At 47.1% G+C, this 26299-nt stretch overlaps 3 protein-coding genes across 4 annotated transcripts; 1 reads left to right on the plus strand and 2 right to left on the minus strand.

The window, feature by feature from the left end:
* Positions 1-387: 387 nt before the first annotated feature.
* Positions 388-3243, minus strand: LOC121456256 (GABA type A receptor-associated protein). The gene is made up of 4 exons (XM_041664224.1): positions 3077-3243; positions 2462-2540; positions 2208-2326; positions 388-864 (listed from the first exon to the last, which is right to left on the minus strand). Exons 1-4 carry the CDS (start codon positions 3164-3166, stop codon positions 799-801), a joined length of 354 nt encoding a protein of 117 aa, XP_041520158.1. The 5' UTR covers positions 3167-3243; the 3' UTR covers positions 388-798.
* A 1249-nt stretch (positions 3244-4492) lies between these two features.
* Positions 4493-13747, minus strand: Ctdnep1 (CTD nuclear envelope phosphatase 1). Its single transcript, XM_041664223.1, has 8 exons — positions 13190-13747; positions 10654-10720; positions 10441-10559; positions 10173-10244; positions 6404-6520; positions 6188-6299; positions 5325-5409; positions 4493-4913 (listed from the first exon to the last, which is right to left on the minus strand). The coding sequence occupies exons 1-8, from the start codon at positions 13289-13291 to the stop codon at positions 4853-4855; spliced, it is 735 nt and encodes a 244-aa protein (XP_041520157.1). The 5' UTR covers positions 13292-13747; the 3' UTR covers positions 4493-4852.
* On the plus strand, positions 13459-26278 carry Elp5 (elongator acetyltransferase complex subunit 5). Of its 2 annotated transcripts, none has more exons than XM_041664221.1 (9): positions 13459-13568; positions 14297-14558; positions 14719-14779; positions 14869-14949; positions 18697-18914; positions 22633-22814; positions 24581-24673; positions 25354-25454; positions 25945-26278. In XM_041664221.1, the coding sequence occupies exons 2-9, from the start codon at positions 14513-14515 to the stop codon at positions 26057-26059; spliced, it is 897 nt and encodes a 298-aa protein (XP_041520155.1). In that variant the 5' UTR covers positions 13459-13568; positions 14297-14512; the 3' UTR covers positions 26060-26278. The 2 variants fall into 2 exon arrangements, with proteins under 2 accessions (XP_041520155.1, XP_041520154.1); XM_041664220.1 differs by lacking the exon at positions 13459-13568 and adding an exon at positions 13782-14012.
* The last annotated feature ends 21 nt before the right edge of the window (positions 26279-26299 follow it).

The raw sequence follows: 26299 nt of genomic DNA on the forward strand, positions 1-26299 counted from the left end.
CACACACAAGTACAAACTCTGCAAGTGACAGCCGGTGAAAGACAGTCCTCTCACCCCCTCCCAAACATCTTTTTTCTGTAGTAACAAATTTGGATATGCAAACCTAAAAGTGGTCCTTCCAAACTTTCTCCCATAAGTACCCACAGTGAACACCACCACCCCTTTGTTTACATCGCAAGCCAATATACACACATATAAATCAAAGTTTCATGCGATAATGCTCACATTATTTCATTCATTAAAGAAAGCCCAGCTTTTTTCAGAGGGAAATAACATCAAAAAGTGTTTCTGTTTCTCTGACTTATACCCATTTCTTCTCCTTCCCACCACTGAAGTTCCTGACACTTGAAACAAACAGGAGGTGGAATGACACAGGGCAAAATTCAGTTCAGCTCGGTGGTTTCTTCTTTATTGATGTGCCTCCTACCTCCCCCCCGACAATGTTAATCCCTTCCATCTACCCCCCCAAAAAGAAGGTACTGAAAGGAAGGGAACCTGCTTGGGCAGTTAGAAAGGGAATAGAAACCAAAACAATCAACGGATGTGACAGAGATTGACAATCAAGAAGTCTAAAGCAGAGTGGGAATGAGGGCGAACGAGGGGAAAGAAAGGAGATGTACAGAGACTGTGTCCACCACTACCCCTCCTGCTGAGAGGGACAGGAGAAACAGCCTCAAACATTAAGTGCAGGTCCTGAAGAAGGAGATGGTGTTTTCGCCTGAAGGAGGAAGTAGATGTCAAGGAAGGAGCGCCACCTCTCCTTGTAGAATGGAACCCCCCACCTCAGGGACAGCAGCTTCACAGACCGTAGACGCTTTCATCACTGTAGGCGATGTATAGAAAGAAGTCTTCCTCGTGGTGCTCCTACAATGAAACAAGAAAGGGTGTAATGGCAACTTGGATTTAGTTACTTGAACTATCTACCACCCCCAAGACATTCCTCAAGGCTCATTCTTTTAGCCAAATGGTGGTGGTACACAGCCTTAAACTCTTAATCCCAGCACTAGGGGAGGTGGAGGCGGGTGGATCTCTGTGAGTTCAAGGCCAGCCTGGTCCACAAAGTGAAAGTGGCTCTTAAGACTAAGAAACCCTGTCTTGAAAAACCAAAACCAAAATCAAAACAAACAAACAATCATTCCTTTAAGCACAGCCTGGTAATTCCAGCAACTGGAAAGGAATGACAACTGGAAAGGAATGACAGTTAGAAGCATCCAAGGCAACTTAAGAAACTGATTCAAAATACACTTGAAGTTATAAGGTACTAAATGTAGTTCCTAGGACAAAAGGAATAAAAGAAGAACCATTCACTCGTATTTTCTGTGCTCCTTTCAGAAAGGCTGCCCTCAAATTCACTATGTAGCCAGGTGGTTTCCAAGTCAAGATGCTAATGCCTCACCGCCAATGTTTGTTTGCTTGTTTTCATTTATTTTATTTTTGGGGTGTATGTGTGTGCGTGTATTTGTTTGGGTTCTCTGGAATTTTCATTTAATCCCGTAGTGAGATAAGGTCTCACTATGTAGCTCTGGCTGGCCTCAAACTACCTATGTAGACCACGCTGGTCTCAAACTTACAGCGCTCTACCTGCTTCTACTTTCAGAGTGTGAGATTGAAGGTGTGCTTGATTGCACCCCACTTTCGGTGGTCTTATATTGTTTGTTTTCAGACAGGATCTCGATATGTCTCTGTGACTGATGAAGATAGCTTCAGAGATCACCAGTCTCTGCCTCTTAAGTGAAAGGGTTAAAATTGTGTGCACGGAGTGAGACAGGCTCCTCCCTCCTGAGGACTTCAAAGATTTAAAATGTGTACCACAGCACACCTGTTATTCAGAGTGGGACCTCAACCGGGTGTGGTGGCACACCCCTTTAATCCCAGCAATCCGGAGGCAGGGGCAGGCAGAACTCTGAGTTCAAGGCCAGTCTGGTTTACACAGCGAATTCCCACGACAGAGTTACACAAAGAAACCCTTTCTCAAAACAAAGATCTCAAACTGTTCTGACATCTTGGATGAGGGAAAGAGACTTGGGTCGGTGGGGTCCCAATCAGAACAGCTAACTCTACCTGCTGTTCGAATCCCAGCTCCCCAGGACTACATTGACATTTTAAAGCTACAAGCCAGCTAGTACAGAGAACTGCTGACCTTTACTTTCTTTTACTCAAGCTGTCCAGGACTCCTCTCCAAACATTCCTATTCCAAGGTACTATACCTGGTATAGCTGACCCATCGTGGCACTGGTGGGTGGAATAACATTGTTGACAAAGAAAAACAAGGCATCCTCAGCACGGAGATGAATTCGCTTCCGGATCAAGAAGTAGAATTGACCCACTGCCAAAAACAGGAGATGCAAGAAAGTCACCGCGGTCATCAGCACTTCCAGAAAGCAGCTGTCAGGTGAAACCTCCTTCCAGAGAGGGTATTCCCACCCACAGAAGGAACCTGCATCTGGGGGCTTGTTCCCACCTGTAAGATCTGAAGGCACCAGGTATTTCTTTTTGTCCAAATCTCCTATCCGAGCTTTGGGAGCTTTTTCCACTATCACCTGATGAAAGGAAGTTAAGAATGAGTAGACACAAAATACACAGCTATATCGATGAAGAACGCAAGCTATGATATTCCCTATACAGAGATGTACTACAATCTCATTTCTCTTTATCCTAACATACGTGATGCACGCAGCATTGAGTCCAGAGATCCTGGCCTCGCTGGCTTACCTAAATATTGAGTATTGATCACAGAACGGCACATCACAACTATTTTCATCAGAGAAACAGGATGACTAGTTTCGGTCAAACTCTACCTTAAATCTAGGTAGCTGAAAAGATGACCATGGTTGTCAAGCTCCCCAAGGCCTCCATTCTGACAAATGCCAAGGTCTCTCTCTCTCTTCCTGTCCACATCTCAGTCCCAGCTCTACTTCTACAAGCTTCTCGTCTCTGGTACCAAAAACAACAGTTTTAGACTTCTAACCCTACAATAGGGTGGAGCCTGACCTCCGCTTCCCCAGACTCAAGCCTATCTTGTGGCGACAACGTCAGCACCCTAAGCCTCGGCCCTGATCCTGGATCCTGTCCTTACCGGGACCCGGTCTGGGTATTTCTTTCGGATTTTCTCGCCCTCAGAGCGGCGCTTCTCGAACGGATGCTCCTCTTTGTACACGAACTTCATTCTCCCGAGAACCGGGCTGGACCGAGCTGGGCTGAGGAAACCCAGGGGGGGGGGGCCGGGATAGGGGGCGGCGGCGGAGGTGGCGACGGCTTCGACGAACAGACTCAGCGGAGCGATCCACGAATTTGCGCCACTTCCCTATTCACCAACCCCGCCCCCCGACCATCCGGAGCGGCCCCGCCTGCTGAAATACGCCACTAGCTCAACTTTCTAACGCCGCTGGCGTAGCCCCACCGGCTGCCTGGCCCTCTCACGCTTCCATCGTAACTGCTTTGGAATCAATTTGTGGGTTACGCAGATGACTTCGCAGAGGTTACTGTCGTTTCAAATCAACTGAAAACCCTTTCTCCGGTAGCCCCGCAGTTCAAAGCTGAGGACGAAATGAGGTAGTAGGTGGCAGTCATGAAATTTGGGTCTCCAAGTCTTTTCGTAAATTACGTAGGGGAAAGCAGACAATTACAAGTCTAGGTATTCACAAAACAGGTTGCTACGCTGAAGGCGGTTGTTGACACCAAAACAAAGTAGTACCAAGACGAGGATAGACTCCACAATAGAAGGGCAAAAAGAAATGGGGTTTGTAGACACGTACAGAACACCCAGGAATCGGGGTTGAGTGGACCAATAAAAACTGCGAAGTTCAAAAGATGGGGACTACGCCAATGCGGAGGAACACATTTTGTCACTGTGTAAAATGTCATGTGACCTAAGAAGAGGGCGGAGCATCACGTGGCGGGTACCAGAAAGTAGGCCCGGCTCTGGATAGGAGGTGTCAGAGTTCCGCACCAAGCTTACTGCAGGAGAGCCAACAGCCCATAGGCAGCGCCCTCTTGCCTGTCCACGTCAACCTCCCAGACCAAGCCCTGCCTTTTTCAGCTATGTATGCCCTTTGAGGGATCCAGGCTTCTCATCTTCAGCCTTCTATGTCCTACTCTAAAGTTGCTCTTCCATTGTTCTGCAGGGGACCCCCATCCTATTCCGGGGGGCCTTTCCTGCCAAACTACGTTGACATAAACTTCTTTATCCCTGTAATGAATCCCACTTCCCCACATCCCAAACAAGATCTTCCCCCTCTGCTTCAGGGACAGGACCGATGTGAACAAGTTCCCTCCGTTTCCAAAAACGTCAGAGAAGGACCTATGGCAGCTTTGGTTTCAAAGTTATAATGCATGGTTTAAAAGAGGAAGGAGAAGAAAAGAGAAATTTGATTACAGGTATCAGGGGAGTCGGGGGAAGAAAAACTGAGGAAAAGGAAGGGAAGGACAAGTCTGAGGAAAACCCAGACTCCCACCCGCAGCCCGGCCCCTGGAGCAGGAGTGAAGAAGTAGATCGGTTTTGTACAAGAGTTTTTAAAAAATCAAATCACAACAAAGTTGACTTGGCTTCTTTTGAGCCTCTGGGATCACCATGTCTGTCACTCAGACCAGTCCTGCTTCCCCACCAGGCAGTTTCAGCTCTCCAGGGCTTTCACCTGCCCTGCCCGGCATTTCCGTGGAGCGTGAACACGAGTGAGGCTGCTTCACAGTCTAGCCCATGTGTCCATCCAGACTCCATATCCGCGGGCAGAGAGGGATGGGAGGGGCAGACCCTGCCCAGGCAGTCCTCACATTGGACAGGGCAACAGACGGCATCCCAAGAGTTCGCCCTCCCTTCCCCCCCACCCCAACTCAGGTGGAGGGGGAGCAGCTGTCACCACAGCCTATGTTGGTGAAGGTTTCGGCTCAGCACAGATCGGACGTCAGCAGTGAACCTGGAATGACAGTAACGTGCATTGGTGGAGTACCTTACAGCTGATCCACTCACTACGGACCTCACTGGAGTTAGGATGGAACTGAGTACCACTTTCAAACAGTGAGACGGGCTCAGTTTGAGAGAAGCCAAATGGCTTAATGCTCTGGCGTTAAAAGGGCCTGGCCCAATCACTGAAGTTCTGAAGGACTCTTCTTCTTTTTAATAATTAAGATCCCCCCCCACCTCTTTTCCTTGGGAACCCAGTGTTGCTGGATATGGTGGTGCACCTGTAACCCAGCCAGCCCTTGGAAGGCTAAGGCAGAAAGCCAACTGCCAGGCCAGCATAGAAAGAATTTCTTTAAAAAAAAAAAAAAAAAAAAAAAAAAAAAAAAAACAACTTTTAAAAAGAAAAGAAAATCACTTCCCTTACCTGAGGGCATCCAGCATTGGAAGAAGGTTGAGAAGGGCTGTGTCACTGGGGTCACTGAACCAGGATTTGATAGGGATGGCATTGTCTATGGTGGGAAAAATTACAGTTGAGATGAGGAAGAATTCAAGAACCTGTGAGTTTTTCCTTAATATTATTACTTAAAAACCCATACACCTCACCCACCAAGTCATAGCTGCCTAAGTAAACCCTTCTTTCTCCTCAAATGTCAAACTGAATGATTAATAGGCTTCACAACAGTGGAGGCTAGAATTCTGGTCTACCTGCCATTGTGCCTCACTTGAATTTGATAGGGAAGTTCCATTTATAAAACAGACATATGAGCATTGGTACCTCACCTGAATTAGAGAAACAACTTAGATTCAGATCTGTAGTACAGCAGGGAATTCAAACTCTGGGACTAGGACCCAGGTCTTCTGCCTCCTAGCTCCTTATATTCAACCCCTCAAGGAGGAGTTAGGGATATAGCTAAATAGTATAGTGTTTGCCTAGGAATTTAATGTGAGGCCCTGGGTTCCATTTCCAGATCTACTAAACTAAAGAGTCAGGTCATACCAGCCTGTTATTTAAGGAGACCTTGTCTCAGAAATAAAAACTAATAAAATAAGCCAGGCAGTAGTGGCACATGCCTTTAATCCCAGCACTTGGGAAGCAGAGGCTGGATCTCAGTGAATTCGAGGCCAGCCTGGTCTACAGAGTGAGTTCCAGGACAGCCAGTGCTGAAAAACCCTGTCTCAAAAAACCAAAATAATAATAGTAATGACAATAATAATAATAAAATAAAAACTAAAATAGTCCTCTGAACCATTTCCTGGTCCTGCTAGAGCCACCACCTGTCCCCGTACCTGGGTGGCTCCTATAAGCCCCGGGGGAGTTATCCAGGATCACAATGCTGGAGAGGTCACTGTGGACCACAGAGAGGTCTTTGATGTAGCTGCCCAACTCCAAAGTGCAGTGCTGAAAAGCAGAGGATGATGTAGCATACACACACCCATCCCCACTCCCACCTCCTACCCAGGACCCAGGTAACCTGCCTCTCAAACCTGCTTCTGGCTCCTTACCTGTCTATAGTATCTCCTCTTAAGAATGCTTCTGCTATTGTCCAGTTTATCTGCCACAGCAGAGCCGTAAATTTCCATGCTTGCTGTAAACACCACAAGCTCATACCACTGGCTTACCTGAAGTAGATTGGAGAGGAATACAGATGTCATATAAAGTAATCATTCATTTAGACATAATAATTCTTTGCCAGCCTAGACCTTCCAGCCTTCAAGTAAATCAAATGTCTATGAAAATACAAAATAATTTTGAACCCTCCACTAATCTTCCAAACTCAGTGTCTGAGGCAACCAACACCCTCCAGAGTTGAAGATATAAACACAAAACTGCAGGGTGCCTATGAAAGAATAGAATTATAAAACTGCAATAAATATACCCCGGCTACTCAAAGCCATTCCCTTACTTCCCTACAGATTCTCCTTTACAAAACTGCCCTTACCCTCTGTCCTAGTTGGCGACTTCATTGATATAATTAAATATTGACCAAAGTCAACTTGGAGAAGAAAGAATTTATGTCATCTAATAACTCCCAGATCACACCCCATCACTGAGGGAAGTCAAGGCAGGAACCTTAGAGGTAGGAACTAAAGCAGAGACCACAGAGGAATGCTGCTTACTGGCTGGCTGGCTTTCTGCAGCTTGTTCGGTGTCTTCTTACCCAACACAGGACAACCTGTCAGAGGTAGCACTGCCCTCACTAGACTGTGCAACTACCAAGTTGTCCTCTTCTCCAATCACAAAGACACAGCATCTCCTAGGTTCTTAGTTTTGCAGGTATAAGATAATTCGTTACTATTTTAATATAAACTAAAATACGTTCTTATAATACATATCTATCCTATCAGTTCTGTTCCTCTTGAGGTTCCTATTACAAATCTGAAGCAGAAAATGGGATCCTGCTGTAACAGACCTGACCATGCTGATCTGAGGACAACTGGGGAAGCATCTGAAACTTCTGAAGCTTATTGCTTCACGGGCTGTTGTGGGGAGTTCAGATGACGCAGAACTATGCAAAGGAGGGAAGCCCGGTCTGGAATGTTTCAGAGTGAAACCAGGACTACCAGGGCTGTTTATGTAATACCTTGGATTAAGGATCACAATCTGTAGATACAGCACCCACATCAGGCAGCTCACAGCTAGCTGCCTGTAACTCCAGTTCTAGGTGCTCCAACACTAGGCCTCCATGGGTACCAGGCATACATGTGGTACAGACACACATGCAGGCACTCTCATATATACCTAAAATAAAAATAAAACAACTCGTCTAAAAAGAACCTATGGGCCGGGTGGTGGCGGAAATATTTCCTCAGGATTAGCACACAGAAGTTATGGTCTAGAAATTATGGCCTAATTAGGGCTGCATCTTGGTATGTATTTCAAAGTCTTACATCAAACTACTGGTTTTAGCAGCATGAAGCCTCCAGAATTAAAGGGATCATGGAGAAAAGTTGAGGCTTGGCACTATGAAAGGCCAGGAAAGGCTACAGATGAAGATTCAGCCTCAGTTACAGTGGAAACCCCAGGACTAAGAGGTCATGAGGTGAAGCTCAGGCTTGGTACCATGGGACAGAGTCAGAATTCCTAAAAAGACACTGGGAGGCAATTGGTCAAAGTGCAACCCCAGTTGCAGCAGAGACCCTAGCATGTTGTTTCTGCCAGGACCATGGGATGACCACGGAGACAGTGGCTGATGTGGAGCAGAGTCGGCTGTATGCTACCAATGGCAGAACTGGAGCAGCGAAGCACCCAAGTTCTTTGGAGCCCTGGAGACCATAAGTGAGTACCAAATGTCAGACACCGAGCTGAAAGATTCAATTTACACCATTAGATGTTGGTGTCGCTAGGATTTGATTGTAACTGCCCTGGTTCTTCCCTCTTGTAATAAGAAAGTAACCTGGATGAGAGACTTTATTACAAAATGTGTGCTATGGCTCTATGAAATGAATAAATCAAAGCATCATAAATTGGTTTAAAAAAAAGAAAAAAAATAACCTGTTCCAGGCAATGGTGGCACATGCCTTTAATCCGGGGGTTGGGAGTGAGAATGGAGGTTATAGTCAGAGGCAGGCAGATCTCTGTGAATTGGAGGCCAGCCTGGTCTACAGAACAAGTTCTAGGACAGCTACAGAAACCCTGCCTCAGGGATAAAAAAGAAAGTAACTTGTTTTGTGATTTTAAAGGAAGTCACAGTTAACACAGTTAAGAGACTCTGAATATTTTAAAGAGAATTTTTTTTAAGAAAGCCAAATGGATGGAAGACTAATTTGTATCAAATTATGGCTGTCTATATTCATAGGTGACAATATGGCCCTCAGAGAATTTTTTTTCCCTCTTTTATTTCTGAAACAGGGATTCTCTGTGTAATAACTCTGGCTATCCTAGAACTTGCTTTGTAGACCAGGCTAGCCTCACAAAGATCTACCTGCCTCTGCCTCCTAAATGTTAGGATTACAGGCATGGGATATCATTGCTCAGCTGAGACTTTGAACTTTTAAGTGTTAGGTTTTTTAAAGACTGTGGGGCTTTAAAGTTATATTTTATATATATATATGAAACTTAGGGGAATAAGTTACAGTTTTGGGAGATTTTTTTTGTTTTTGTTGCTGTTGTTTTGCTTTTTCGAGACAGGGTTTTATCATTTAGCGCTGGCTGTTCTGGAACTCACTTTGTAGGCCAGGCTGGCCTCAACTCACAGACATCCACCTGCCTCTGCTTCCCGAGTGCTGGAATTAAAGGTGTGCGCCACCACCGCCCAGCTAAAGTTACAGTTTTTAAGATTGATTTATTTGAATATAGGGATGTGTCCCTGCATAAGCTTATGGCTTTTGGTTTTTGTGGAATTTTTTTTTTTTGTTTTGTTTTTTCAAATTATGTCTCTGTGGGTGTGGGTATTTACATTTGAGTTTAGGTGCCCATGGATGCCACAGGCATCAGATTAACTGGAGCTGGAGTTGTAAGTAATTGTGAGTCACCTGATGTGGGTCCTTGTACACACCAGGTCCTCTGAAAGAGCAACAAGTGCTATCCACCACTACTCATCTCTCCCACCCAAGACTATGGTTTTTAAAGGGGCGTGTTATTTTGTCAAGTGACAAGGGATAGACTGTGATGTTTGGTTTTAATGCCAACTTGCCACAAATTAGAACCACCAAATAGACCGCTCAGTTGAAGAACTGTCCTGATTGCTTTAAGTAATGTGGGAAGACCCACCCTGAGATTTAGTAGAAACTTCTGGTAGCAGCTCAGGTAAGAAAGCATGATAGAAGGAAGATAATTTGCCTCTTTCTCTGACCTTCCCTCTTGCCACCATGCTGGCTTACCCTGCTGCTGCAGCTGCTTCCCTCACTGATGTTACACCACATTTCCAAGCATCTATCTTCAACTAAGGACTAGCAGCTCTGCAGAAACCTTCCAAGTTTTTAGCACCAGATTGGAACTGTTGAGATATCTGCCTCATGGACTGAGAAAATACCAAATTGTCAGCCTCTCCAGTATAAGACAATTTCTGGGACTGCTCCAACTGCTAGGGTACCCAGCCTCAAGAACTGAGCATCTATCTACCAGGTTCTTAGCCCTCGGATATGAGCAACTCATTACTATTTTATTGTAAGCTAAATAATATGTATCTCTATCTTTGTCTTCTATTGGTTTTGTTCCTCTAGAGAACCCTGACAAATACACCAACTTCTCACCCTCTTCTCCAAATCCCTAAAGCCCTGAACTCCACAATCATCCTTTCATCAGGGTGCCCCCATTAGCTCACACACTCACCACTTCTAAGAAGAAATCCACATGTGGCCTCTTATGTACAAAAAACCGGACAGGATGTTTGTCTATTACCACCTGCAGAGGAACAGGGAAAAGATGAGGGACGTCCTAAGCACCACCACACTGACCTTGCCCCATGCCTACCACCTGCTGCTTTCCTCCTCCTGGCTGATCCTGGTGCCAAGTCTTGCCAAGCCCTAACCCTTAAGACTGGGAAAGAGTTTATGTCTGGACACAGTAAGAGCCATAAGTATTTCATAGCCTCACACACCTTGAGGATGAAATCGGGAGGTGTTCCAGGCCTCACTGTGGGCCGCAGGACCCCGTCATGGTGAGAGTGAATAAGTGTTTCATCCAGATCCAGCACGAGGATCTTCTTCTTCACCTGGGCTAAACCACAACGGGAAGGCATAACACCAACGACCTCAGCCCAAAGCTGGAGTCGACTTCACCTTTGGGTAGCCTTCCCATCCAACATACTCACCTAGTCGATTCCGGGATAAAGGAGATAAGGGAAGGATATCATATCGAACAGTTTGATACTGAATTACCTAAGGATAGCAAAAGAAAGAAGATTAGAACCCCTCATAAGGAAATCTTTCCAGACAACAATAATAGCAAATACTGAGCATTTATCATATGTTGGGCACTGTATGTAAGATTCAGGACCTAATATATAATCCTAATAGGGACAGAGGTAAAGTTCAGTGGTAGAACACTTGTCTAACATGCAAGAGACTCGAGGTTCAATGCCCAGCACCATAAAAACAAAATAAAACTCAAGTAACACTACAATTATCCTTGTTTAATGGATGGTCAGATAGGCAGCAAAGACTAAATACCTTCATGCCTAGGACTGCACAGCTAAACTTAATTAAAAAGAAAACTCCATGAGAACATGAATTTCCTCTCAGTCATGCCTATTTTTTTCAGGGCCTTAAAAACTGTAGCAAGGATAACGAGTTAATAGCAGAATGTGTCCTCTGACCATGGTATTCTGCTACACTGAACAAAGAAACACACAGGACCCCACCTTCACCTCAAGGGTTCTTCATGGCCATTCCTGTCATCTCTCCTGGGAACCAAGAACCTCAGGCTCTTAATGAGCAGAGAACTGGACTCCAGAGAGGAAGCCTTTGGATCCCTGATGGGAACAGTAGATGAGGGAATCCAGGGGTTGTCAGGTCAGCTAAGTTCCTCTGGCTAGGGGCCACCACGACTATTTTAACCAGCCACCTGTCCACTTCTGTTTCCACTAGCCAAGTCACAAGTTGTAGTGAATACCCGAGAGTCTCTACCCTGGTACCCAGAGCAATCGAGAGACACTGTGAGGTCCCACTGCCAACATGACAGGACAGAGAGAAGGCAAAAGTGAAGCAAGGGCTGAGAGAGAGGTGAATAGGGACAAGGACATCACCCCTGTGCCTTCCAACTCTGCTATCCAAGGCTTCTCTAGAAACTATTTCCTAATCCCCAGAGCTTCTGCGCAAGCCTGGCAATTCCCTCCTCTGCTCTTTCCTAACATACAAATGTTCTCCAGTTCGTTCCTAGGCCCTAAGCCACACATTCCCTACTTGAGAACCAAAAGGCCTTCTCTTCTTTAGTCCCAAGGCATCTGCCCTTCTTTTCTCCCTGAATCTGTGATGAGGGCTGAAACAGCTCGGGTGTCCTGCCCTGCTATCTCGGGTTGCACATGCTGGGCATGTAGGGAATGCTCCAAGTAGCTGCCAGAAAGGGTGTGGGGAAGAAACCAGACTAGAAGGGAAGGGAGGACAAAGGGCTGTTGGGTCAGTGATGTCCAGAGGAGAGCAATTTAGGAAGTAACTGGTCTTCCAATACATGGACTAGAGCACTATTCCTAACACTCAGAAGAATAAAATGAGCTGGTAGAAGAGGGAGGATCCTCAGGACAAGGTCAGAAAGAAAGGATGAGCAGAAGTAGGAGTCACCTTGCACACCCCCAATCTTTCATGGATCCTACCACTCTTAGGAGACTAGGTGTGCTTACAACCACGACCACCACCCAGAATAAAAATCTTCACCCCAAACCGGAACACAGAAGAACTACAACAGACTGCTAGGGAATGAATGCAAGTGCAAGGCACGCTCCCAAAGCAGTCATGTCTACTGCCAGTACCAAAGTCTGTCTGGGGGTTCTCTTGACCTCGGCTGGCAAGAGTCACAAACAGTCCACTCATTCTTCCCGAACCTGACCTTAGGAGATGTGCCCCAGGGGTGACAAAAACCTAGGGGCACATTCACCAAGTGATGTTATCTGAAATAAATTTTCCTTGGAGAAAAGTTTGAGGGTGAGAACCCAGAGACGCTTGGGTTCATCCCAACAGCCTCTACACTCCAGGTTTCTCTTCCTAACTGCTAAGAGTCTCCCGGAGAAACATGCCCACCTTCAGACGCAAGCTCTACAGCTAACAGCCAAGTCTTCTAACGAGACACTCAACTTGAGAGTGCTGCCTCTTACAACGAAAGATGCTCATTATAAAAACCTCTTTTCCAAGGCCCAGGGTCTCAACAAACACGCTATAGGTGGTCAAAGACTCTTTGGAGGAGTTCCTTCACAACCAAGTTTGCCCCAAGTTCCCATCCCCTGCTACAAATGCCCCTACACACACTCACCACTGACAAAGGAGCCCGGCCCTTTCACAGCAGGGTCTTTCCAGAGCCCACAGCAACAGTTCTGGCTACCAGCAAACAGGTGTTCCCTGCCTCTTGCTTTCTTTAGCAACAACTTCACCTTTCTTAAGGAGAGCACCGTTCTAGCCCCCAAGAGCTGCCAAGTGCTATCCCATCTGGGCAGATGAAAAAAGAAACCAAAACCACCACAGATCTTGGTTCTTTTCTAAGGGTCCAAATCCTCCTTAAAGGTGCTCTACTTCTCCAGTGGGTAAAGCTCTGGCCAAGTCTCCCTTCCTAGGCCCAAAACAGGGGCCCAACATTATCCAAAATTCCATGAGCACCGAGGACAGAGGTCCCCACCACTGCCAGCAGCCACACTAACTCACCGTGCGGATCTGCCTCCGCAAAAGGTAAATAAAGAAGCTCCAGAGCTTGGCGGCGAAGGCCACGAACGTGCGCAGCCCCAGCAGACACTGCGTCCGCATCATCCCGATGACCCCGGCACCGCCGGCCCCGGGGCCCCCGCGGCCCAGCTCCGCCAGCCCCCCGGGGGCAGCCCCCCGCCGCCGGGAGGGGGAACGGGGGCCCCGAGCGGCAGGAGAGGCTGCAGAGATGGGCACGGAGTGGGTGACTCAGAAAGCCACCCCCAGCGAAGGGAAAGCCCAGCGGAACCGGGAGCTGGGGGACTGGCGTGGGCAGCCCGCAGGGGCCCACATGAGCGGGAAGTGGCACCGATGGCTTCGCGTGGGCTGCAGGCCGAAACAGGTCGGGCTAGGACGGGGTCCTCCGAGACCAGGAGGGAAGGGGATGGAGAATTGGGGGAGGGGGCAGTGGGGGAGGGGGCTAGGGAGAAGGGAGGGAGGGAGATGGGAGGGGAAGGGGGAAGCGAAGGGTGGCCCTCTGCGCAGGCGCGCTAGGGGTCTGCCCCGGGAAGGGGGCGGGCGGGGGCAGCGGCGCGCGACGGGCCACGACGACTCTTGGGGCCTCTGAGCGCTGGAACTAGGAAGGAGGGGGAGGGGGAGCCGAAGGGCGCGGAGCGCTGGGCCGGAGTGGCCTCCCCCTCCCCGAGGTCGGGGTCTCTTAGCCGCTAAGGAGCGGGGCTGCAGCCTCTGCAGCTGGGCTTCCCACTCTGACAGGCGCCATTTTACCGCCCAAAGGGCTCCCTCCTCCTCTCTTCCCTCCTCCTCTTCCCCGCTGACTGTACTTCCGGTAATGACGTGTTTTCACTTCCCCGGGATTGATGTTCCTTCAACTCCTTCTGACGAGGGAGGGTAGAGTTAAGGAAAGCGGAGCCCTAAAGAGGGCTGCAGCGTTGCGCACGCGCGCGGGGTGACTGCTGGGCGGGCCCTGGAGCGGAGCCTCCGAGGGTGTGGGCGGGGCCGAGTGACGTCATTTGTCCCCTGGTTCGGACGTCTTGGGGAGTGGGGCTCGTGCGGCCCCAGTCCCCATCCCACTGACAACTGTTCCAACGGCCCCTCTCGCCCCTGTCGTAGCGCAAGAAGACTGAGGATGCCATCTCCACGGCTGTGCGCAGAGGCTCTGGAGCGGCCCATCCGAGGGCGCCCCCGCCCCGCGAACGTGGAACATTAAAAAAAAAAAAAAATAGACCCTTGGCTCCAGACTTTGGGGACCTTGAATGGCGGAAGCAATCGTAATCGTCCCGCCTCCTTGGTAGTGACGACATCAGAAAGCGTCCGAAGACGTCAGAGATGCTGGACTCGCTGTTGGCCAGCGGTGGCTTGGTGCTCTTGCGAGGTGAGGCTTGGAGACGCGCGGGGAGCCTCGGGCCTGGCTGAAGGGGCGGAAGTCTTGAGGACCCTCCGGGGATCCCTGGCTCGGGGTGGTAGTCGCGGTGGATTATGAAATCGGAGACGTCAGGGCTCTGTGGGATTCACACCTGCTTGGCTCTCTACAGATTCCGCGGAGTGGGAGGGGCGTAGTCTCCTAAAGGCGCTTCTCAAGAAATCTGCACTTCGGTGAGTTATCCCGGGGCTGCTCCTGGTCCTTCCCGGGAAGGGACCTGGTGCCTTCAGTCTACGACATATTTCCCTCGTCTCTGCTTTAGTGGGGAGCAGATCCACGTTCTGGGCTGTGAAGTGAGTGAGGAAGAGTTTCGCGAAGGTTTTGGCTCTGACGTCAACAGCCGGTAAGTGTAATTAGAATGGGTTTCATTCGGATCGCAGTTGGCAAGGGCCGACTTTTCCACAGAAGAATGGACTCTCGGATTGTGTGGAAATGGGGTCGTATGACTTGGAACAGTAGAAGTTATAAATATGACTATCAAGGGTCTAGGGACGTTAAGCCCTGGTGGCCAGCTTGACAAAGGGATACAACACCGATGGAAAAGGGACATCCTGAGGCTATTGCTCATAAACAAAAGAGCAGTAAATTCAGATATTTTCTGGGGTGACCTATGAAGATACTTTCCTGTAAGAGCGTTCTGGCTTTAATGCCTGCAGGTTAGTCAACCCAGAAGCTGCCGTTTCTCCTATAGTGATGTCATCTGTCATCAGTGTCCTTGCAGTCGCTTTGCTCTGAGCCTTATTACAGTCTTCAGGGCTACAGATGCAAGAATTGGATTAAGAACACAAAACACAGCCCGGCAGTGGTAGCACACACCTTTAATCCCAGCACTCGGGAGGCAGAGGCAGGTGGATCTCTGTGAGTTCCAGGCCAGCCTGGTCTACAAGAGCTAGTTCCAGGAGAGGCACCAAAACTACAGAGAAACCCTGCCTCGAAAAAACAAAAAACAAACAAACAAAAAAAGACAAGACAAAAGAGCATGCTAACTCTAAAGTATAATAGGCTAAAGTAACCTTTGAACAAAACTTTTTTTCTTTTTATTTCTTTCTCCCTCGGAAAAGGACTCTGTTACGCTTTTTTAGGCAGTGATCTCACGTGGCCTAGGCTGCCCTACAACTCACCCTGTCCCACAATAGCCTCCAGCTCTCATCGGTCCTAGGTCATCCTTCCTCCTGTTTGTTATGATTATGTTGCAAGCCACATTCAATTTATAAAGCCCTGCCCTCGGAAGGCAGATGCGGGCAGATCTCTGTGTGGTTGAAGCCAGTCTGGTCTGTATAGTGTGTTCCAGGCCAGTCAGGTTTACATAGTGAGACTGTGTTCCTAAATAATAATTTTATATATATATATATATAAATGTAAAACAAAGTAAGCATCATTTTAATAGGCTCAAATAGTTGCAGAGTTATTTTAATGATTTTGTCCTCGGGCCCCTTCCATGATTATATGCTAAAAAGAAAAACTGACTTTACATTTCTTTTCTTTTTTTAAAGATTTATTTTTATTTATTATGTATATAATGTTCTGTCTGCATGTGTCCCTGCAGGCCAGAAGCTGGCACCAGATCTTATTAGAGATGGTTGTGAGCCACCATGTGGTTGCTGGGAATTGAACTCAGGACCTCTGGAAGAACAATCAGTGCTCTTAACCTCTGAGCCATCTCTCCAGCCCTATGACTTTACATTTTTTTGGATTTTTCTTTTTTAATGTTATGTATTTTGCCTCCATGTATATATGGGTACCATGAGCATGCCTTAGTGCCTGCAGAAATCAGAAGAGGGTGTTGTATCCTCTGGAGCTGGAGTTATACATGGTTTGAATTACCACCAAATCAGACCCTCTACAAAAGCAACAACTGCTTTTAACCTGCTGAGCCTGCTCTCCAGCCTCTCAGGACAAGATGACTTTCAAATGACTAGCGTGTCTACAGTACTGAAGTGAGTGGAATCTAATTCTGAAATTGAAGTAGTGGAGAATGATACAGTATGAAGACGGACGTACCAAGCCTTTCATCCCGTTTTCATGATGTGTAGAGGTTCAGGAGAAGAGGTAGTGTTTTTAGCAAAAATGATCGTGAGAGCCGGGTGGTGGTGGCGCACGCCTTTAATCCCAGCACTCGGGAGGCAGAGGCAGGCGGATCTCTGTGAGTTCGAGACCAGCCTGGTCTACAAGAGTTAGTTCCAGGACAGGCTCCAAAACCACAGAGAAACCCTGTCTTGTAAAAACCAAAAAAAAAAAAAAAAATGATCGTGAGATTTCTGATTGTGGTGGCTTCTTTTTGGTTTTTCGAGACAGGGTTTCTCCTTGAAGCCCTGGCTGTCCTGCAACTTGTTCTGTAGATCAGGCTGGCCTCGGACTCACAAAGATTCACCTGGCTCTACCTCCTGAGCATTGGGATTAAAGGCATGCACCAACAACACTTGACAAAATTTTTTAATTAAAAAAAATTAATTTTTAGATTTCTGTAAAACATTTCTAGATAGGGCTTCTCAAACTTTTTTCAACTGTGGTCCCTTATCACCTGAGAAGTTTTTATTTAATATACAGTATTAATGTACAAATTAAATAGTTACTGATAAATCACTGATGGTGAATGAAGCTCTGTGGTAGGGCAGCATCATTTTTTATAATTCATTATATTTTGTGTATATTGGTATTTTGCTTGTATGTATGTGTGAGAGCGTCAGACTCCCTAAGCAGGAGGTGTAGGTACTGAGTTCTCTAATGGTGCTTAATTCAATCATAGAGGCCAGGCTTGCATCAGCACTAGCTGCAGCGGATTGATGGGCTTGTCCTAAAAACAAAAGGAGCAACAGAATAACGTATGAGAAGGCATGAGAGGTCAGGTAGATAAAAAGGTCTTACGGAGCACAATAGAGGTTTAGATGTTATGCCAAGGACAGTTGGGAGGAGAGTTAGTCACACCATACCTCTTAGAAACACTAGTCCATTGATTACCGTGTAGAGAATGTATCAAAAAAAAAAAAAAAAGGCAGTTTGGAAGTGGAGATTAGGCAGGAAGTTAGTGCAGATTCAGGGTCACTCACTAGGTCCATGTGTACTGAATACCAGACCAGGAGCTATGCTAAGTAAGACACTGGTGACAGCAGTGGATGAGACAGACTGGTTCCTGCTCCAGTAAATCTTAGAAAACAATGGGAAGAAATGACAGAACACTTGTGTGTGGCAGAATCTCTAGAGGAAAGGGGGGTTTTGTTGTTTGTATTTTGTTTTGTTTTGTTTTTTTTTGAGACAGGGTCCCACTACATATCCCTGGCTGGCCTGAAGCTTGCTATATATACCAGGCAGACCTTGAGCTCACAGAGATTTGCCTGTCTTGACCTTTTGAGTGCTAGGATTATAGACTTGCCCCATGCCTACTTTGGTGTGATTTTTGTTTTTCAAGATAGGGTTTCTGTGTGTATCCCTGGCTGTCCTGGAACTCACTCTGTAGACCAGGCTGACCTCAAACTCACAGAGATCCGCCTGCCTCTGCCTCTGGAGTGCTGGGGTTAAAGGTGTGCACCACCACCCGGCCAAGATCTATTTTCTAATATTGTGCATGTGTATGGGTATGTGCACATGAGTGTAAGTGCCCATGGAAGTGAGAAAAGGGGATCGGATTCCCCTGAAAGATGAGTAAGTAGTTGTGAGCCTAGTAGGAACTGAACTCCAGTCCTCCAACTCTAACCCCAGAAGGGGAGCTTAGAACAATTGTCAAATGAACTTTGAAGGATAGAATTGCCAGTTAGGTGTCCCTGGACAAGGTTCAAAGTCAACCTTAGAACTTAGGTTATGAGACACCAAAGTCTGCTGTCAATCACTAATTTCTTTCAGTAGTTAGCTTTCATTAGTATATAAGGTATTGATGAGAATTAAGGGCTCGGTGGTGATGGCACACACCTTTAATCCCAGTGCTTGCGAGGCAGAGGCAGGTGGATCTCTGTGGTTTACAGAGTGAGTTCCTGGACAGCCAGAATGGTTATGCAGAGAAACCCTGTCTTGAAGAACTTGAACAATGAATGAATAAATTTGAAAAAATCAGGAAGAAATTTAAGGTTGTAACATGTCTTCCATTTTTCCTTTATAGGCTGGTTTACCATGACCTCTTTAAAGACCCTCTTAACTGGTCAAAAACTGGTGAAGCTGTCCCCGAAGGACCCCTAGGAACTTTAAGAGCCTTGTACAGGACAGGTCCTGGCCCTGTCACCATTGCTCTTGACTCTCTCAGCTGGCTGTTGCTTCACCTTCCCTGTGTTACACTCTGTCAAACTCTGCATGCTCTGAGCCAGCCAAGTGTCTCCCCAGGTGAGTTTCCTCCTTTGTTGTTTTCCTTATGGAGTTACTCCTGCCAAAGAATGTCACCCCTTCCTCTCCACTCCAACAAGAGGCGTCAGGATCTTCAGTCCAATGGTCTGCCATCTCCTTAACCTTTTGGGGGAAATTGGGGGATGGAGTTGGTTGTTGGAGAAGTGTTGTTTTAAGACTGTGTCTAGCTTGGCATAGTTGGGCACATCTTTAATCCTTCCACTCAGGAGGCAGTGGCAGGTGGATCTCTGAGTTTGAGGATAGCCTGGTCTACATAGTGAGTTCCAGAACAGCCAAAACTACATGGTAAGACCCTGTCTCAGAAAGCAAAAAGAAGGGGCCAGGCAATGGCGTTCCATGCCATTTAATCCCTGCACTCAGAAAGCAGAGATAGGTGGATCTTTGTGAGTTTGAGGCCCCTGTGGTATATACAGCTAGTTCCAGAACAGCCAAGGCTACACAAGCACTGTCTTGAAAAACAAAAGCAAAGAAAAAAAGTTATGTGTTTCTGAGTGCATACCCATGTCTGTAAGTATATGCAGGTGTGTGTGTGTGGGTTCATGTACCTCTACAAATGAAGACCAGAACACGGAACTGGTTGCCTTCTCTGTCCTTCTGTCTGTTTCTTTAAGGCAGAGGTCTCTCCCTGAACCTGGGACTTGAGCTGGATTACAGCATGTACCTGGACACTGGCCTTATTGCATGAGTGCTGGGGTCCAGATCAAGTCCTTATGAGTGTGAAGTAAGAACCCTTAAGTGCTGAGCCGTCTCTCCAGCCCTGGGTGGGGCGCTTGTTTTATTGTTCTTGATTTTTTTTTTTTTTTTTTTTTTGAGGAACCTAACACTTCATTTTTTTTTGGTTTATTTATTTATTATGTATACAATGTTCTGCCTGTGTGCATACCTGCACCCCAGAAGAGGGCACCAGATCCCACTACAGATGGCTGTGAGCCACCATGTGGCTGCTGGGAATTGAACCCAGGACCTCTGGAAGAACAGTCAGTGTTCTTAACCGCTGAGCCATCTCTCCAGCCCCTGTTCTTGATTTTTTTATATAGAGTCTGTAGTCAAGGGCTACTTAGAACTCTAGAGCTTCTGCCTCCCAACTCTAGAACTGCACCACCACACCCAGGTCAAGAGAGGTATGGGGAGGGGTGGGGCTGGAGAGATGACTCAGTGGTTAAGAGCATTGGCTGCTCTTCCAAAGGTCCTGAGTTCAATTCCCAGCAGCCACATGGTGGCTCACAACCATCTGTAATGAGATCTGGTGCCCTCTTCTGGCCTGCAGGCAGAGTACTGAGAATACTGTATACATAATAAATAAATCTTTTTTTTTAAAAAAAAAAAAAGGGGGGGGGGGACTGGAGAGATGGCTCAGAGGTTAAGAGCACTGGCTGCTCTTCCAGAGGTCCTGAGTTCAATTCCCAGCAACCACATGGTGGCTCACAACCATCTGTAATGAGATCTGGCGCCCTCTTCTGGTGTGCAGGCATACATGGAGGCAGAATGTACGTAATAAATAAATCTTAAAAAAAAAAGAGAGAGAGGTATGAGGATTTTTTTTTTTTTTTGCCTGCACGTATGATTGTGTAGCTTGTGCATGTCTGGTGTCTGCAGAGGCCAAAAAAGGACACTGGATTCCATGTAACTGAAGTTTCCGGTGGTTGGTTGTGAACCAGCAGGTGGATGCTGGGAATGGCACTCAGGTCCCCTGGAAGAGCAGCCAGTGCTCTCAACTTCAGAGTCCTCGCTCCAACCCCAGCTGTGTTTGTCTTGTTTTATTAGCTTCTCTTTATGTTTGTGGGTTGTCTTAGTTCTCTATTGTTTTGTTTTAAATACAAAGTCTTATAGATATCTTACAACCAGAAAATCAAAGCTGGCCTCAACGGAGTATGTAGCCAAGGATGACATTAAACAACATTTTTTTCATGAGAATTTTTTGTTTGTTTGTTTGTTTGTTTGTTTTTGTTTGTTTTTGTTTTTCGAGACAGGGTTTCTCTGTGGCTTTGGATCCTGTCCTGGAACTCGCTCTGTAGACCAGGCTGGTCTCGAACTCACAGAGATCCGCCTGTCTCTGCCTCCCGAGTGCTGGGATTAAAGGCGTGCGCCACCATCGCCCGGCTTTTCATGAGAATTTTATGTGTCAACTGGGGATAGCCACCACACAATCATTTGTTTTCTGCCTTTTGATCAGGGAAGGTTTCTTGTCACGGTCTCAGTGCAGCTAAATCCTGGTGAAGGGTGTACAGGATCTGGCTGGGAGGAGAGCTCTGGGGCCGGGTGTAGACCTTGTACCACCGTGCAGTGTGTAAGCTGCCAGTCTAGATCCCAGGGCTTCTTGGGTGCCAGGCAGGCATACTTAGTAACTGAGCTACGTCTCCAGCCTCTCGTTCACTTATTTTACAAATGTAAATACAGGCAGTGTAAGGAACTGCTTTAAATAATAGAAAAATAAAGACTGGCCCTTACAACTGAGTCATTGCCTTCTAGAAGCTTGTTCTCATCAAAGGTACAAAGAAGTAAACATGAAGAAAATGAAGCTCAGCACCCTCTTGGCCTCAGGACACCCACACACATCAATAAAAATAAACGGTTTTTTAAAAATTAGAACTGACTGTGGTGACACACACCTTTAATCCTAGCAAAGACTAGGATTTTGAGTTCAAGACCAGCCTGATCTATATATATTGAAATCCTTGCCAGCCAAGGCTATCTAGTGAGAGATCTTGTCTCAAAAAATAAATAAATGAAGCTGCGCAGTGGTGGCACATGCCTTTAATCCCAGCAGTCAGGAGACAGAGGCAGGGCTATCTCTGTGAGTTCAAGGCTAGCCTGGTCTACAGAGTGAGTCCCAGAATAGCCAGGACTGATGCACAGAGAAACCTTGTCTCGAAAACTCAAAATAAATAAGTAAGTGAGTTAATAAATAGATACTAAACTGTTTCAAATTGGGCAGTCCAACAGGACAACTTGTGGGTAAAGATGCTTGCCACCAAGGCTGAGGAGCTTTATTCATCGCCTGAGTCCCATGTGTTGAACGAAGAAAAGATTTCTAAAACTTACCTCTGATCTCCGCAAGTATGCCATGGCACATACACTATGGAAAATATACATGCATACATAAACACTCACAAAATAAATGTAAAAAATAATACGTGCCAGTGTTTGGCACAGTGCACCACACTGTTAATATCCAGAAAAGGAGGGAGACTACCTGATACCCACAACACAGGCAGTTCAGTAACTGACGAGGCTAGAAGTTGGTGGACACGAGCTGAGAGTGCCTGGTTTGTGCTGAAAGGTGGAGGTCTGGTTCCGTCAGGTCTGAATCGGACAACTAAGGTGTGGGCCAGTTAGGCACAGAACAGTATGGTGAGATAGAAAGACTGGCCGAGGACTGGAGAGATGGGCTCAGAGGTTAAGAGCATTGCCTGCTCTTCCAAAGGTCCTGAGTTCAATTCCCAGTAACCACATGGTGGCTCACAACCATCTGTAATGGGGTCTGGTGCCCTCTTCTGGCCTGCAGGCATACAGACAGAACATTGTATACATAATAAATAAATAAATATTAAAAAAAGAAAGAAAGAAAGACTGGCCAAGGTAGGTCCAGTTATGGTAGGACGTGGACCTCTCCTTTCTTCTCCTCACTTTTACTCCTGGGCCTTCACCTAATGCTGTCATGTGTCTTTCATGTTCTGCATTTCTTGTCCCTATCCAGGTGCTGACCCCCTAGTAGAGCAGGTACGAGTCCTGGGCCTACTACATGAAGATCTTCATGGTCCTGGCCCCATAGGAGCGCTGAGCACCCTTGCTCACGCAGAGGTGACTCTGAGTGGTAAAATGGACCAGACTTCAGCCTCCATCCTCTGTCGAAGGCCCCAACAACGTGCAACTTACCAGGTCCGGGAGACGACACAGAAGACTGGAGATCAGGATCAGCACTAAGGGCCAGTGTCTTAGTCAGGGTTACTAATGCTGCTAGTAAAACCATGACCAAAAGCAAGTTGATGAGGAAAGGGTTTATTTGGCTTACACTTCAATGTTGTAGTCCAGCACTGAAGGAAGCCAGGCCAACAACTCAAAACAGGGCAAAGCTCCTGGGGGCAGAAGCTGATGCAGAGACTATGGAGAAGAGCTGCTTACTGGCTTGCTCATCATGGCTTGCTCAGCCTGCTTATAACATGCAGAACCAGCAGCCCACAAGGGACTCCCCACCCACAGCGAGCTGGGCCCTCCCCTGTCAATCATTAATTAAGAAAATACCCCACAGCTGGATCAAACAGGAGTTTTCTCAATGGAGGGTCCCTCCTTTCAGGTGACTCTAGCTTATATCAAGTTGACATAAAACTAGCCAGGTCAGGCAACATGATGGGAAGAGCAATAAAAACTGATGTTCAGGGGGCTGGAGAGATAGCTCAGTGGTTAAGAGCATTGGATGCTCTTCCAGAGGACCCAGGTTCAATTCCCAGCACCCACATCACAGCTTACTACTTCTTCAGTTTCAATTTCAAGGGGATCTCACACAGACATGCAAGCAGGTAAAATGCACATAAAAACTGATGTTCACTTGGGAGGTAGAGGCAGGAAAATCAGGAGTTAAAGGGTCCCTCATAAGCTCGGGTCCACCTGGGCTATGTGATACATGAGATTCTGTCAGTGGAGGCAGGGAACCTGATCCAAATACTTCCGTGTTGATTTGTTTCATTTTGTTTAAGGCAAGGTCTCACAGTATTGCCCTGGCTAGCCTGAAACTTGATTTTATCTTATTTTATTTTTTTAAAGACAGGCTAACTTTGAACCTACAGAGATTCACCTGCCTCTGCCTCCCAAGTTCTGAGATTAAAGACATGTACCACCAGCTGGGCGATGGTGGTGCACGCCTTTAATCCCAGCACTCGGGAGGCAGAGGCAGGCGGATCTCTGAGTTCGAGACCAGCCTGGTCTACAGAGCTAGTTCCAGGACAGGCTCCAAAGCCACAGAGAAACCCTGTCTCGAAAAACCAAAAAAAAAGAAAAAGAAAAGAAAAGGAAAAAACATGTACCACCATGCCTAGCATCCTGCGTTTATATTTTGTGGTGCTTGGAGGACCAAACCTAGGTCCTTAAACGTTTTCAGGACACACATTGCTTTTGAGCTGTGCGGCTGGTCCCGTCACTGCGTTTTCTGTCATTTATCTCATTGAGTATTCACAGCTGTCCTATGAAGGAATTGCTTACCCTTGTTTTTAGACTGGAAAATAAAATGCAGGCGTGTTAAAATTTAAGTCACTTACCTACGTAATAAACAGCTAGTGAAATACCTAGGATTTGGACTCCGGGTTGCTTCAGCTCAAGAATCTATTAACTAGCCAGACATAACGGCACACGCCTTAAATCCCAGCACAGAAGCAGTCGGATCTCTTGAGTTGGAGGTGCAGCTGGTCTAATAGTGAGTTCCAGTACAACCAGGGCTGGAGAGATCCTGTCTCCAAAAATTAAAGAGCCCGTTAACTTAACCAATTAAGGAGGCTGTCTTTTTCGAGACAGGGTTTCTATGTAGCTTTGGAGCCTGTCCTAGAGCTAGCTCCTGTAGACCAGGCTGGCCTTGAACTCACAGAGCTCCTCCTGCCTCTGCCTAAAGGAGGCCGACTTAGAGCAAATAAATGATGGATGTTTTTCTCCCCTAGACTTGGTGGTTCTCCATCCTTCCTGACTTCAGCCTGGATCTCCATGAGCGGCTTCCCCTCCATTCCAAGCTACCCTCCAGTCACACAACTCAGGTATCTGAAAGTGGCAGAGCCAGAACAAGGTGTGAGCTTGCGGTCTGGCAAAAAGAAAATAAAGCTAGAGATGTTAACCAGGCAATGGCAGTGCCCATTTCTAACCCCTTACTGACATACGTGCCGGCCAACACCAGTGAACATAAAATACAAATAAAAATCACAAAGGAGCCGGGCGGTGGTGGCGCACGCCTTTAATCCCAGCACTCGGGAGGCAGAGGCAGGCGGATCTCTGTGAGTTCCAGGCCAGCCTGGTCTACAAGAGCTAGTTCCAGGACAGGAACCAAAAGCTACGGAGAAACCCTGTCTCGAAAAATTATAAATAAAAAAAAAAAAATCACAAAGGAGCCAGGCGGTGGTGGCGCATGCCTTAAATCCCAGCACTCAGGAGGCAGAGGCAAGCAGAGCTCTGTGAGTTCGAGGCCAGCCTGATCTACAGAGCGAGTTCCAGGACAGCTAGGCTACACAGGGAAACCGTATCTTGAAAAACCCAAATAACAAATGAATGAGGGGGCAGACAGTAGAAGCAAGCAGATCTCGAGGTCAAGGCCAGCCTGGTCTACAGAACTAGTTCTAGGATAGCCAGAGAAACTCTGGGGCGGGGGGGGGGGGGGGGACCTAGATATGTTGAGAGTCTGGAGTTGGAAAGGACTGATCAGCCACAGCACTTGTTCCTACAGGTGGATCCCACGACTCATTTGACCTTTAACCTTCACTTATCCGAAAAAGAAAGAGAAGCCAGAGACAGCCTCACTCTGCCTTTCCAGTTCAGCTCTGAAAAGTAAGATTGGGCTGGGACGTTAGCATCTGGATCACAGGAAGGTGGGGTGATGGCAGGTTATTGATTAACCTCAAGATTTTATAGGGGCTGAAGTCCGCCTCCAGAGACAAGTCCAGGGAGTGGTTCTACCCACCTAGACACAATTCCCACCATGATACTTCTTTCCAGTAGAGCTATGGTCCTGGCTGAGCCAGACCAGATGGGGAGGTGGCCCTCTTCTCTAGGTAGCAGTGCCCAAACTGTAATGTACATGGGTGTGGCAAGGGCTTAGGAAGTACCTCTTGCTCTCAGCCCGGTGTGTGGGTGTAAAGCAAGACTGGAGGATCTTTGCCTTCCAGCTCTAAGGCCTGGGGTTTGTTAGAGTAGTCCCTATTCCAGGGCCTAGTGGGACTCCAGCTCTGATTACTCTTGGAACAAGACACTGTCACCTAGAAGGAACTCTCCAGACCTGACTCATCGCCACCCTCATCTTTGCTTCTTCCTTCCTCAGACAGCAAGCACTGCTGCGTTCTGGCCCAGGCCAGAAAACTAGCCACATCTTCTATGAGCCAGACGCTTTCGATGATGTGGACCAAGAAGACCCAGATGATGACCTAGACATTTGAGTAGACAGGAGAGGACGTGGCTCAGAACCATCCTGTTGTGTGCAGAGACTGGTCCCTGCCCTCCCTCTGTTGATTGTGGAGGCCCTGTCCTGTGAACCAAGGAGTAGCGTCTAATTGGGGCAGAAAGTGTAGTGAGAGTGTCGTGTATAGCACGAGAGAACAAGAAACCTCCCTCTTCCCATGCCTGTTTCTAATAAACCAGATATGTGTTTGTGTGTATATATATTAATCTAAAATGCT

This window comes from Microtus oregoni, unplaced genomic scaffold (assembly GCF_018167655.1).
Source record: "Microtus oregoni isolate MIOR12 unplaced genomic scaffold, Mior012 000015F_ref0000493, whole genome shotgun sequence".
Lineage (NCBI taxonomy): Eukaryota > Metazoa > Chordata > Mammalia > Rodentia > Cricetidae > Microtus > Microtus oregoni.

What these genes read in the sequence shown, in the direction of transcription:
- LOC121456256 (XM_041664224.1), bottom strand. Translation starts at nt 3,166, where the DNA reads ATGAAGTTCGTGTACAAAGAGGAGCATCCGTTCGAGAAGCGCCGCTCT. An exon ending in AATACCCAGACCGGGTCCCG is followed by an intron (nt 2,541 to 3,076) that starts GTAAGGACAGGA and finishes TCCTTTCATCAG; the next exon opens with GTGATAGTGGAAAAAGCTCC. An exon ending in GGTGCCTTCAGATCTTACAG is followed by an intron (nt 2,327 to 2,461) that starts GTGGGAACAAGC and finishes TGTTTTTGGCAG; the next exon opens with TGGGTCAATTCTACTTCTTG.
- Ctdnep1 (XM_041664223.1), bottom strand. Translation starts at nt 13,291, where the DNA reads ATGATGCGGACGCAGTGTCTGCTGGGGCTGCGCACGTTCGTGGCCTTC. An exon ending in TTTATCCCGGAATCGACTAG is followed by an intron (nt 10,560 to 10,653) that starts GTGAGTATGTTG and finishes GTTGTGGTTTAG; the next exon opens with CCCAGGTGAAGAAGAAGATC. An exon ending in CCAATGCTGGATGCCCTCAG is followed by an intron (nt 4,914 to 5,324) that starts GTAAGGGAAGTG and finishes CTGTCATTCCAG; the next exon opens with GTTCACTGCTGACGTCCGAT.
- Elp5 (XM_041664221.1), top strand. Translation starts at nt 14,513, where the DNA reads ATGCTGGACTCGCTGTTGGCCAGCGGTGGCTTGGTGCTCTTGCGAG. An exon ending in TGGCTTGGTGCTCTTGCGAG is followed by an intron (nt 14,559 to 14,718) that starts GTGAGGCTTGGA and finishes GGCTCTCTACAG; the next exon opens with ATTCCGCGGAGTGGGAGGGG. An exon ending in GGCTCTGACGTCAACAGCCG is followed by an intron (nt 14,950 to 18,696) that starts GTAAGTGTAATT and finishes TTTCCTTTATAG; the next exon opens with GCTGGTTTACCATGACCTCT.